General features: G+C 42.2%; 1 protein-coding gene across 1 annotated transcript; it reads left to right on the top strand.

The window, feature by feature from the left end:
* Positions 1-2527: 2527 nt before the first annotated feature.
* On the top strand, positions 2528-4317 carry LOC112226508 (mannose-specific lectin-like). Its single transcript, XM_024390862.1, has 3 exons — positions 2528-2633; positions 3569-3662; positions 3818-4317. Exons 2-3 carry the CDS (start codon positions 3573-3575, stop codon positions 4082-4084), a joined length of 357 nt encoding a protein of 118 aa, XP_024246630.1. The 5' UTR covers positions 2528-2633; positions 3569-3572; the 3' UTR covers positions 4085-4317.
* Positions 4318-13960: the final 9643 nt, after the last annotated feature.

Below are 13960 nucleotides of genomic sequence, written 5' to 3' on the forward strand. Positions count from 1 at the left end.
TTTGTTCACAAAAAAACATTGTTCACATAGTGTTGTTTAACACTGTAAATTATTTGAGAAGTTACACTAAATACTTGTGATTATTAATTTTTGTTGGCTCCAACGCATGAATGTACTGTAAGGAAAGTACATCCTCATGATGTCAGGTTCTGAGGTCAGTAAAATAATAATAATAATAATCATTGAAGGGAAACTTTCCATCTCCCATGAAGGTGGTTTGAATTCAGGTTTCTTACTTTCTTTCTTTCAATACAAATTTGAAAAAAGACTGTAGATTAGTGTTCATTACTGTGTATTATCATTGTAAAAATGCGGTACAAGAAATATACTATCTTCAAATGCTCCTTGGAATTGGGAAATACGAGTTTCCAGCTGGGAAATAACCACGTGGAACAACTCTCCCAAGTCGGAAAGTTAGAGATTTTTAAATGTATTTATTTCACCTTTATTTAACCAGGTAGGCCAGTTGAGAACAAGTTCTCATTTACAACTGCGACCTGGCCAAGATAAAGCAAAGCAGTGCGACATAAACACAGAGTTACACATGGAATAAACAAACGTACAGTCAATAACAGTTGAAATGTCTATATGCAGTAAGATAAGGGAGGTAAGGCAATAAATAGGCCATAGTGGAGAAGTAATTACAATCTAGCAATTAAACACTGGAGTAATAGATGTGCAGAAGATGAATGTGCAGTAGAGATACTGGGGTGAAAAGGAGCAAAAAAAAAAAACAATATGGGGATGAGGTAGTTGGGTGCAATGGGCTATGTACAGGTGCAATGATCTGTAAGCTGAGTGAAGGATGCTTTGTTGCGAAATAGGAAGCAGAGTCTAGATTTAATTTTGGATTTGAGATGCTTAATGTGAGTCTGGAAGGAGAGTTTACAATCTAAACCAGACACCTAGGTATTTGTAGTTGTCCACATATTCTAAGTCAGAACCGTCCAGAGTAGCGATGCTGGACGGGCGGGCAGGTGCAGGCAGCGATCGGTTGAAGAGCATGCATTTAGTTTTACTTGTATTTAAGAGCAGTTGGAGGCCACGGAAGCAGTGTTGTATGGCATTGAAGCTCGTATGGAAGGTTGTTAACACAGTGTAACACAGAGCGGCATCATTGATGTATACAGAGAAGAAAGTCGGCCTGAGAATTGAACCCTGTGGCACCCCCATAGAGACTGCCATAGACTGCCCTGTGGCACCCCCATAGAGTCATTTGAGAAACCAAGGCTGTTGAATCTGCCGATAAGAATGCAGTGATTGACAGAGTGGAAAGCCTTGGCCAGGTCGATGAAGACTACTGTCACAGTACTGTCTTTAATCGATGGAGGTTAAAATATTGTTTAGAACCTTGAGCATGGTTGAGGTGCACCCATGACCAGCTCGGAAACCAGATTCCATAGCGGAGAAGGTATGGTGGGATTCGAAATGGTCGGTGATCTGTCCGAGACAGGTTAACTTGGCTTTCGAAGACCTTAGAAAGCCAGGGTAGGACAGATATAGGTCTGTAACAGTTTGGCTCTAGGTTGTCTCCCCCTTTGAAGAGGGGGATGACCGCGGCAGCTTTCCATTCTTTGGGGATCTCAGACGATACGAAAAAGAGGTTGAACAGGCTATTAATAGGGGTGATGTTGATACCCGAGTTTGAGTTGTGACATTTCATCACTGACCTTTCACCTTTTCAACCAAAAGATGATCAAGCAAATATATTTTTGACAACGTCAAACTTGACTATATGGAGAATGTAGCTAGCTGGACCAATTGGAGCAATGTTAAGTTAGCTAAATGTATCATTACTAATGTTAGCTAGCTAATCTACCAAGCTAAAATTGCCATGGTTGGAGAATTGTTCAGATTTGAACAAGATCATGTCGGATTTTCCAGTTACGATGAGCATTTGCTTGCTGAAGGGAACAACAGTGTTATTCTTCATACTTAAAAAGAAACTCACCAGTCACACAAACACTCAACATCCAAGAACAATTTATCCGAAACAACGGAAAAGTTGTAGTCCAAAAGGCACAATCTTATGCACATGAGCAGTACTGGTACTTGGAAAACCTATATAGATCACTTCAAAGTAACAATATAATGATTGCCTTAAAAAGGTAGATGGTGTTTGAAACAATGATTTTTAAACAAGATTCAAACCTTATCTATGTAGAATGCTTCTTAAAAGCTATGCTTAACAGCTAACTCGTTTCCATTAGCTAAATCATTTACAATGAATTTAATGAATTGCGTACGCAATGCAGAGGAACACTTAACCATCAAAAAATGTGTAACTTTAAACTCTTTGAACTTTAAAATGATCACAAGGCCAGATCAGTATTTAGCACCGTCAATGTGTCCAGCCAGATACACCAGATGAAAGTTAACTCTAATCTAGGCAATCTAATCCAAACTGTAAAAGCATTTTATTTTTTCAAGATTCCAGTCAAATTAACTACCACGTGTTTTAAGGTTGGCTTGTGCATCTCAGTGTCCATTCAGCCCCAGTCTCCTCCTCCAATCACACCACACCCCCCGTCTTTACCCTCTCCTCAGTGGGTATAAAAGAGGACGTTTATTTACTAACTTCACTTCATTTGGAACCTCCAGCCTCATCAATCCACTGAACTACCACACGGACTGTGAGTATCAAAGTGGGAGTTTAGCAACTTGAGTTTCTGGGTATAGCATGTCTCCTGCTATATGTTGTGTAGCCTGTCTCCTGCTATATGTTGTGTAGCCTTGGCAACAACCGAATTGTCTGGTGTTCAGGGATACAGCCATTTTATTCAACCTAGCTTCCTTTTACGCTGAAAACGGATGTGGGAACTCTTACGCCTGCTACGTTAAGTTATATTTTGTGTTACAGGTGATAACGCCAAGTAGTGATTTTGAATTTGCTAAAAACTGAAATGTCTTTTGGTGGCCACTTAAACTCTTGCCAACAGTCAGGATGCCTCAATTGAGTGGAAGAGTGCTAGTCAGGCCTCCCGAGTGGCGCAGTGGTCTAAGGCTGTGTCACTCGAGATTCTGGGTTCGAGTCCCGGCTGCGACCGGGAAACCCTTGGGGCAGCTCACAATTGGCCCAGCGTTGTCTGGGTTAAGGGAGGGTTTGGCCACGAGGGATGTCCTTGACCCATCATGCACTAGTGACTCCTGTGGCAGGCCGGGCGCAGTGCACGCTGACATGGTCGCCAGGTGTACGGTGTTTCCTCCGACACATTGGTGTGGCTGGCTTCCTGGTTAAATGGGCATTGTGTCAAGAAGCAGTACAGCTTGGCTGGGTTGTGTTTCAGAGGATGCATGGTTCTTGAGCTTCGCCTCTCCCGAGTCCGTAAGGGAGTTGCAGCGATGTGTAGACAAGATTAACTACCAATTGGATGCCATGAAATTGGGGAGGAAATTTTAAAAAAGAGTGCTATTCACCATTTGATAGATGAATAGGCCATTATATTACTATTTCAAAAGTGATTAAATTACAGATTTTTGCCATGGGAATATTTGCTTTAGGAATTTAGAAAAGGTTAGCTATATGTATTTTTTTGCTAAGCAGAGTTTTATTTATTATTTATTTCAGAATCATGAGCAGGAACTACATGTCCAAGTATGATGAGATGCGTAAGGGAGACTACATGTGGTCCAATAACAAGGAATACAAGGCAGTTTTCCAGGTAGGTACATTTACAGATACAGACCATATGTAATCTGAAGTCAGCTATTGCTGAACCAGGACAGTGGCTCCCAAACTGTGTGGTAAAACTTCTTATTTTTTAATGGTTATTCACATACACCATCCTTACCACAACCCTTTATGTCATCTGCACAGGAGGACGGAAACTTTGTCATCTATGGCTGGAGGCAGATGTGGTCCTCTGACACCGCGGGACAGCGCGACGCCTACCGCCTGTGCATGCAAGATGACAGCAACTTTGTCATGTACAAGAGGGATAACAAGATGATGTGGCAAACCAAGAGCCAGGCTCAAGGGTTCAAGATGTGCCGCATGTACCTGCGTAACGACGGCAACCTGGTCGTTGAGAAAGACGGAGAAGAAATGTGGAACTCTTCTTCCTCCAAGGGTCACAAGCAGTAAACGTCCTGACTCGGTCCAAACGGGCATCAAAGAAGATGACCTCCGTACATCTGTACCGTCAGTCAAATGCCTGTGTTCAAATATCCACATGAATATACCACTTAGAAAACAAGCGATGTGCTTTGCATGCTTTGTGTAAGTGTTATGCTAGTGTGGTTATTAAAACATAGCCTTAATGTATCTGATTCACAGTGAAATGATGATAGAATAAACCTTTTAAAAATGCCCCAAAACTGTCTTGTGAAGCATGTTTTTTACTTTCTGATGGTGGTCTGTTTGATTTGATGGGCCCGATGAGAAATGCACCCTTTCCATGAAGTAATCACTGATCTCATAAAGTTGGCAAGAGGAAAGCATTAGGTTAACTTTTGTTATACTTTATTTTGATAGTTCTCTACAGATGATCTACAGATACTATCAACATGATGAGATATATATATATATATATATGTATATAATAGCCTGCTAGGGTAACGGTTAATGTTAGGGCTATAAAACTTACATTTTGGATAGTCACAAATACAGTCACCAGAGAAAGTCTACTCACCCCTGCAGTTCACATTTTTCCTTCCTTAAAATAAAATAAAAATGCATTAAATTGGGATTTTGTTTCACTGATTGACACAACCTACTCCACACTTTCAAAGTGGAAGAATAGTTTTTTTTTTACTGAGAAATCTGGACTTGTCTTCATACCCTTTGTCATGGCAAACCTAAACGAGTCACTTACACAACATTTCTTTAAAGATGCACTGTGCAGGAATTGCGCTGCCATTTCCTGTTTGCAAAAGCACAAATAATTCCCCTAATTTCAGTTTGTGACAAAACAAGCAAGGATACGGTAGAGAATCATTGTACCATCTATTTCCCATTACCAAAAATACTGTATTTTCAGCTGGTGTACCAAACCGAAAGTTTTTTTTTTAAACGTAAGAATGGGAAGCATAGAAATAACGCACATAGAACAGATCTTCCGCTTCTTAGACTTGCTTTCAATAAGAATGACAGCTCTATAACGTACATTTCTACGTGAATTTTGACAGGTCACCCAAAAAGTTACACATTGCAGCTTTAAGAAGACTCTTCCTGTGTCCAATCACAGTGGTTCAAAATATTTAAATACACCAATGAGAAGATGGAAATGGAAATTCACTTCATGAAATGGGGAACATCGAGAGAACTTCTCTATGGTCCCCATTTCATTAAGTGTATTTCCAGCAAAGATCAAAATATGAGGAAGAAACTGCCAAAAGAACTCAGGTAAGGTTGTTGAAAGGCAAAGATTAGGAGAAGGCTACAAGGAATTGTATTACTCATTGAATATTCCTTTGGGCACTGTCAGGGACATTATTGTGAAGTTTACACCACCCACACATTACCTAGATTGGACTGACCATCCCGAATGCCAAGAGACTGAAGGCATGTGCAGCCTGTGTGGAGGTGAAGGCCTCACCTTCTTCCATTGTCAAGTGTCTTACATAGCAAGAAGAGATCCAGCCTCTAACCCGAAGCCTGACGAAGAGAGATCCCACAGCATTTAACCCAGCACCCCGGACAGTCAGCGAGACCACTACCGTGATGTCACCGCTGCTGGTCCAGGGACTGTGAGAGAGAGTGATCCCAGCACAGAGAGATGGAACCAGGAATGTCTCCCACCAGAGCTCCAAAGCAGATGTCTCCCACCAGGCCTCGAGCTGCGATATGAAAGAAAGTGACAGCGAGACCGACAGTGAAGATGAGAGATGAAGATGACACCTACGAAAAAGTGCAGACAGCGAGTACACCGACCACTCCCCACAGTCCAACTGCAAGTAGGAAGAAGATGACCCTGCCCTTCCCTGATTACGTCCCCTCCACCCCTACCTCCCAAAGATGACCAGACCTCCAGCATTGCCATCGTAGAAAAAGTGTGAAAACAAGTCAACTGAATTATTTATTACAAAACACATTTCAATATTCTCTGCAATGTCACTATTCAAAGAAGAGGTATAATCTCTGGAAGACTGAATGATTGACATTCCTTTGTCAAGTCAGTAATTGCTATGGTTAAAAATGATAAGAGTTTTGGAAACTTCATGTGAAATGTCTGGAAAACAAAGATTTAAATGAATTGAAGTTTGAAAGACAAAAAATATGTGAACTGAAAATATTAACTAAATCTGACAGAGTTTATCCAGAACAACAGAAATAAAGCATAAACAACTTTGAAGATGAATTATATGCTTTTAATGACTAATCTCTTTTCAACATTCACATTTTAAGCGGGTTTTGCCAGATTACATGCACCGGATGCCATAACAATGTATAACAAGAGAAGATCATGAAAATAAGATGTGAAACTATTACTAATAAGAAAGGAAAAAGAAAAGCTGTAAAACAAACATGCTCTGACATGTATAATAAAATTGTCTGATGAAACAAAAATGAATGAATATCTAAAAAATAAAACTCTTCAGCCATTAGGGGGAAAATAAATTATCTTTTGGGTGAAATTACCAGAGAGGTTTTTCATGCAATTATTAAGCAACCTAACGTGGAAAGTCTCCTGGCCCTAATGGTCTACCTGCCAAATTGTATGTTATTTATCAATGGATGTGATTGACTAACATCTGCTTTTAATCAAGGTGTAACACAAGGCAATCTACAGTATGTAAATCATTTTACTGTGGGGTGATTACATTGCAGGAAACAAAATGATATCCAGTCACACCTCAGGTTTTCTTTTTGCACACACAGAATTAGCATGATCTAGCACACAAGCTCAAGAAATGGACAATTATTAAATGTCTTTTAATTGTATAATATGAAATACCTTTCCTCTTGATTAGAGTTTCACATAACATGTATTTGTGCAATTAGGATTAATAAAATCTCTTTAAAAAGCACAAGGCCTCTGCCAACTCTAGGCAATGTTGCTACAAAATCCTTTAGTAAGGGGGGAGGGATTTCTCACGTTGGAGCCTTGATTGTCCTCCTGGAAATGGACAAATTCTTGGGACTAGCCCCCAGAGAATGGGCAGTCTGCCTTGCTATTGTGGCTCTGTTTCCATTCCCACTACCTGGAGGATTTGATTTCATGGCAGAAGTTAGGAAGGTATTTGATTCTCCGGTATCCGGGAGAGAGGCGGCCAGTAAACTTCTTGAATTATGTCAAAACTCCAGTAGTGTGGCAGACTATGCTGTTGATTTTGTGGCAGACTACGCAGTTGACGGTCCTGGCGCTTGCTGGACTTTCTTGGGCGCCCTGAAGCCTTCACAACAATTCAACCGCTCTCTTTGAAGTTCTTGATGATCCAATAAATGTTTGATTTAGGTGCAATCTTACTGGCAGCAATATCCTTGCCTGTGAAGCCCTTTTTGTGCAAAGCAATGATGACGGCACGTTGAACAGTGATTCCAAGCACCACCCTCCTTTTGAAGCTTCCAGTCTGTCATTCGAACTCAACCAGCATGACAGAGTGATCTCCAGCCTTGTCCTCGTCAACACTCACACCTGTGTTAACGAGAGAATCACTGACATGTCAGCTGGTCCTTTTGTGGCAAGGCTGAAATGCAGTGGAAATGTTTTTTTGGAATTCAGTTAATTTGCATGGCAAATAGGGACTTTGCAATTAGTTGCAATTAATCTGATCACTCTTCATAACATTCTGGAGTATATGCAAATTGCCATCATACAAACTGAGGCAGCAGACTTTATAAAAATTAATATTTGTGTCATTCTCAAAACGTTTGGTCACGACTGTACAACTATTTAAGGAAAAGAGTACCAATCAAACCGGTCCTTCTTGGCCATTTCAGGTGACGTGTCTGTATCCCCCATCTCCCTCTCTTGCTGGTGAGAAGCCAAGACCATGACGGCGTAGCCGACATTGTGGCATAGCAGCCACTTGAAGGTTTGACCACGGTATTTGCCGAACTTCATGGCACTCTCACTTGTCCACCAGTCGGCTATCATACGGGTCACCCGCTCTGGCGACCACACAAGCCTTTGCCTTCGCTTTCACTTGTCGTGGCTTCAGCACCCAGACGACACCTGTACACTCTTTCTCCTGGACGGTCCTGGCAACCCTGGCAGCCTCTTCAGATGCCCTCAGGGTGAGGGCTCCAAGCGGAAAGCAGGGGTGTGATAGTAATCCATTCTTCCTTTCATTAAGAGAGGTTATTCACACACACATACGTTGTTATTTGTTGACAGCAATACACAGTGGACCACATAGCTACGCTGCTTACAGTAGAGACCATTCAACGTTAAAGGTCAATTTGATTCTACATATAACATTAGCTAGCTGACAAGTGTGCGTTGTATATATAGTACACTGTAAGTGAACTACATTGGCTGAATATCTAAATATATAATAACGTTAACTAGTTAGCCAGCTAACTATCAATTATTACTGCCATTTATTACACGTTATTAGCTAGCGACAAGAATCGTTTTCAAGTAACTCAACGAATGAAACTCACCTTAATTCACCTAAATACACAACTGTGTTCCAAAAACCCGGGAAGAAATATAGCTAATGTCACCTTTACGACTATCTTTCTCACAACTACTTGGAATGATTGAGAACTGTCCAGAATTTCTCCGTGGATTTTGTGGGGAGGCAGGACATGAACGACAGATAAGAATCTCATTGGTGGCATAATTTGCAACATGACCAATCCGTCTCTGCACCCCAAAAATGCAACAAAGTTAACTAGCCAATGAGGTTAGCCCAAAGAATGTGTCTCGATTAACTCGAACCAACCAACGTCGCCGATTTGACGTCTGGTCCAATCATATTCGGGGGGCAGCTGGTGGGTCATGGAGCCTGGGTCGAGGGAGGCCGTGTCATGGGTCCCGGGTCTAGGGAGGCTGGGTCATTGAGCCTGGGTCTAGGGAGGCCGGGTCATTGAGCCTGGGTCTAGGGAGGCTGGGTCATTGAGCCTGGGTCTAGGGAGGCTGGGTCATTGAGCCTGGGTCTAGGGAGGCCGGGTCATTGATCCCCTGTCGAGGGAGGCCGGGTCATGGATCCCGAGTCTAGGGAGGCTGGGTCATTGAGCCTGGGTCTAGGGAGGCCGGATCATTGATCCCATGTCGAGGAGGCCGGGTCATGGATCCCGGGTCTAGGGGCTGGGTCAGAGCCTGGGTCATCATGGATCCCGGGTCTAGGGAGGCTGGGTCATTGAGCGTGGGTCGGGGGAGGCAGGTTTGACCACCACCGATTCACCAACCAACTCTTTGATTTCTCTGAATGGTCCTGCTCCATAATAATCCCCTAAAATGAATGAACGTTCACATGAATGCAAATCTTGCCCCTTTACACCCCCAAATCGCTCCTAAATAACCCCTAGATTTTTAAAGAAATTCTTCTATTGACGTCACGTTAATGGTTTTCTGATTTTGCCATTGGCGTCAATGTAATTTTATTGATAGCACTACTTTCTATCCACGAGTCTGCTAGAGAGTGTAGTAGATGCTGTTGGTTCATTGATTGTGCAGGGCGGCTACAGAGTTAGCCTGAAATTATAGTGAATGTGTATTTGATTTTGAACAGCCTAGTACAGTGGTCACCAACCATTTCTGAATGTAGATCACAATGAGTTAATATGCAAGCCGAGATGTACAGCTCAGATTTTTTTTTTAATGAACATGACTTAATTAACATAAGTCTATGCAACATTAACCAATTAAAAACAGTTATGTAGCAATGAGGTTTTTGCAGTAGGCTATAGGCCCAATACATTATAACTACGCTTGAATTGCCCTGCCAATGTTCTGAGACCATTTTGAAATTATATTTCAACATGTTAGGTATATGATCACACAGGTAATAGATAATTTGTTGTATTACTTGTGAGGCACAGCTGAGTGAGCGTAATAATTAGCTTTTTTTACTGGACTGATGACCTGCATCTGATGGTCAGTCTGTGGGGAGGTAGCAGTGGTAAGGTGGCCTCTCACCCATCTCACTGTCCTTCCTCTCCCCCTCCCTCCGCTGAGAAAAGAGGACATGGTCTTCCAGCTAATGGCGAAACTTCATGCACCAATTTGTGTTTTATACAATGACAAGAGAGAGTGAAATATTGAACGGCAGCCTCGGGTAAACTCAATAATAGGGGGAGATGTGTCTTTTATTAACAACAGCTGGTGCATGATCTCTGATATTAAAGGAAGTCTCGAGGCTCTGCTCACCTGAGGTAGAATACCTCATGATAAGCTAGTGTAGACCTTTTTTTTTTTTTTACCAAGACAGGTTTCATCTATATTTTTTTGTAGCTGTCTATTTACCAGCACAAAATGATGTTGGTACTAAGACCACACTTAAAATTCTTTATAGAGCCATAAGCAAACAAGAAAATGTTCATCCAGAGGCAGTGCTCCTTGTGGCTGGTGATTTTAATTCAGGGAAACTGAAATCTATTTTATCTCATTACGAGATCACTTTTAATCTACACAGAAGCTCATATAAAGCTCTCCCTCGCCCTCCATTTGGCAAATCTGACTATAACTCTAACTTCCTGATTCCTGCTTACGAGCAAAAACAGGAAGTACCAGTGATAGTTCAAACAGAAGTGGTTTGATGAAGCGGATGCTAAGCTACAGAATGGAATATGTTTTCCGGGATTCGTCCAATGGCATTGAGGATTTTACCACATCAGCTTAATTTAATAAGTGCATCAACGACATCATCCCCACAGCGGCCGTATGTACATATCCCAACCAGAAGCCATGGATTACAGGCAACTTCTACACTGATCTAAAGGCTAGAGCTGCCACTTTCAAGGAGTGCAACACTAATCCGGACACAAATCCCGCTACGACTTCTGACAAGCCATCAAACAGGCAAAGCGCCACTAAGATCGAATCCTACAACCCTGGCTTTGACGCTTGTCAGATGTGGCTGGGCTTGCAAACTATCATGGATTTACAAAGGGAAACCCAGCCGCAAGCTGCCCAGTGACATGAGCCTACCAAATGAGCTAAATGACTTCTATGCTTGCTTTGAGGCAAGCGACACTGAACCATGCATGACAGCACCAGCTGTTCCAGAAGAATGTGTGATCACGCTCTTCGTAGCTGATGTAAGACCTTCTAACAGGTTAACAGATGGATTACCAGGACGCATACTCAGAGCATTGGCTGACCAGCTGGCAAGTGTCTTCATTGATTTTTAAGCTCTCCCTAACCCTGTCTGTAATATCTACATGTTTCAAGCAGACCACCATAGTCCCTGTGCCCAAGAACGCCAAGGTAACCTGTCTAAATGACTATCGCCCCGTAGCACTCAGATCTGTAGCCAGGAAATGCTTTGAAAGGCTGGTCATGGCTCACATCAACATCATCATCCCAGACACCCTGGATCCACTCCAATTTGCACACCACCCCAACAGATCCACAGATGACGCAATCTCTATTGCACTCCACACTGCCCTCTCTCACCCGGACAAGAGGAACACCAATGTGAGAATGCTGTTCATTGACTACAGCTTAGCGTTCAGCACCAAATCATAAAATAAAATGTTATTGGTCACATACATATGGTTAGCAGATGCTAATGCGAGTGTAGCGAAATGCTTGCGCTTCTAGTTCCAACAATGCAGTAATATCCAATAAGTAATCTAACAAATTCACAACAACTACCTTATTCACACAAATACACACAAATGTAAAGGGATTAATAGGAATATGTTCATATAAATATATGGATAAGTGATGACCGTGCAGCATAGGCAAGTGGCAGTAGATGGTATAGAGCAGTATATACATATGAGATGTAAACATTATTAAAGTGCCGTTATTTAAAGTGACTAATGATAGGCATAGCCAAGATGTAGTAGATGGTATAGAACAGTATATACATATGAGATGAGTAATGTAGGATATGTAAACATTCTTAAAGTGGCGTTATTTAAGGTGACTAGTGATACCTTTATTAAGTCCATTTATTAAAGTGGCCAGAGATTTGAGTCTGTATGTTGACAGCAGCCTCTCTATGTTAGTGATGGCTGTTTACCAGTCTGATAGCCTTGAGATTGAAGCTGCTTTTCAGTCTCTCTGTCCCAGCTCTGAAGCACCTGTACTGACTTCGCCTTCTGGATGATAGCTGGGAGAACAGGCAGTGGCTAGGGTGGTTGTTGTTCTTGATGATCTTTTTGGCCTTCCTGTGACATCGGGTGGTGTAGATGTCCTGGAGGGCAGGTAGTTTGCCCCCGGTGATGCGTTTTGCAGACCGCACTACCCTCTGGAGAGCCTTGCGGTTGAGGGAGGTGCAGTTGCCTTACCAGGAGGCGATACAGTGGGGCCAAAAGGTATTTAGTCAGCCACCAATTGTGCAAGTTCTCCCACTTAAAAAGATGAGAGAGGCCTGTAATTTTCATCATAGGTACACTTCAACTATGACAGACAAAATGAGGAAAAAAAATCCAGAAAATCACATTGTAGGATTTTGAATGAATTTATTTGCAAATTATGGTGGAAAATAAGTATTTGGTCAATAACAAAAGTTTATCTCAATACTTAGTTTTTACCCTTTGTTGGCGATGACAGAGGTCAAACGTTTTCTGTAAGTCTTCACAAGGTTTTCACACACTGTTGCTGGTATTTTGGCCCATTCCTCCATGTAGATCTCCTCTAGAGCAATGATGTTTTGGGGCTGTTGCTGGGCAACACGGACTTTCAACTCCCTCAAGATTTTCTATGGGGTTGAGATCTGGGGACTGGCTAGGCCACTCCAGGACCTTGAACTGCTTCTTACGAAGCCACTCCTTCGTTGTCCCGGGCGGTGTGTTTGGGATCATTGTCATGCTGAAAGACCCAGCCATGTTTCATCTTCAATGCCCTTGCTGATGGAAGGAGGTTTTCACTCAAAATCTCACGATACATGGCCCCATTCATTCTTTCCTTTACACGGATCAGTCGTCCTGGTCCCTTTGCAGAAAAACAGCCCCAAAGCTTGATGTTTCCACTCCCATGCTTCACAGTAGGTATGGTGTTCTTTGGATGCAACTCAGCATTCTTTGTAATCCAAACACGACAAGTTGAGTTTTTACCAAAAAGTTATATTTTGGTTTCATCTGACCATATGACATTCTCCCAATCTTCTTCTGGATCATCCAAATGCTCTCTAGCAAACTTCTGACGGGCCTGGACATGTACTGGCTTAAGCAGGGGGACACGTCTGGCACTGCAGGATTTGAGTCCCTGGCGACGTAGTGTGTTACTGATGGTAGGCTTTGTTACTTTTGTCCCAGCTCTCTGCAGGTCATTCACTAGGTCCCCCCGTGTGGTTCTGGGATCATTTTGACCCCACGGGGTGAGATCTTGCATGGAGCCCCAGATCGAGGGAGATTATCAGTGGTCTTGTATGTCTTCCATTTCCTAATAATTGCTCCCAAAGTTGATTTCTTCAAACCAAGCTGCTTACCTATTGCACATTCAGTCTTCCCAGCCTGGTGCAGGTCTACAATTTTGTTTCTGGTGTCCTTTGACAGCTCTTTGGTCTTGGCCATAGTGGAGTTTGGAGTGTGACTGTTTGAGGTTGTGGACAGGTGTCTTTTATACTGATAACAAGTTCAAACAGGTGCCATTAATACAGGTAACGAGTGGAGGACAGAGGAGCCTCTTATAGAAGAAGTTACAGGTCTGCGAGAGCCAGAAATCTTGCTTGTTTGTAGGTGACCAAATACTTATTTTCCACCATAATTAGCAAATAAATTCATTAAAAATCCTACAATGTGATTTTCTGGATTTTTTCTCTTCATAGTGTACCTATGATGAAAATTATAGGCCTCTCTCATCTTTTTAAGTGGGAGAACTTGCACAATTGGTGGCTGACTAAATACTTTTTTGCCCCACTGTATGTGCCTTTTGTATGAAGGATTTCAGGTCACAAA

This window comes from Oncorhynchus tshawytscha, linkage group LG28, assembly GCF_018296145.1.
Source record: "Oncorhynchus tshawytscha isolate Ot180627B linkage group LG28, Otsh_v2.0, whole genome shotgun sequence".
Taxonomy (NCBI): Eukaryota; Metazoa; Chordata; class Actinopteri; order Salmoniformes; family Salmonidae; genus Oncorhynchus; species Oncorhynchus tshawytscha.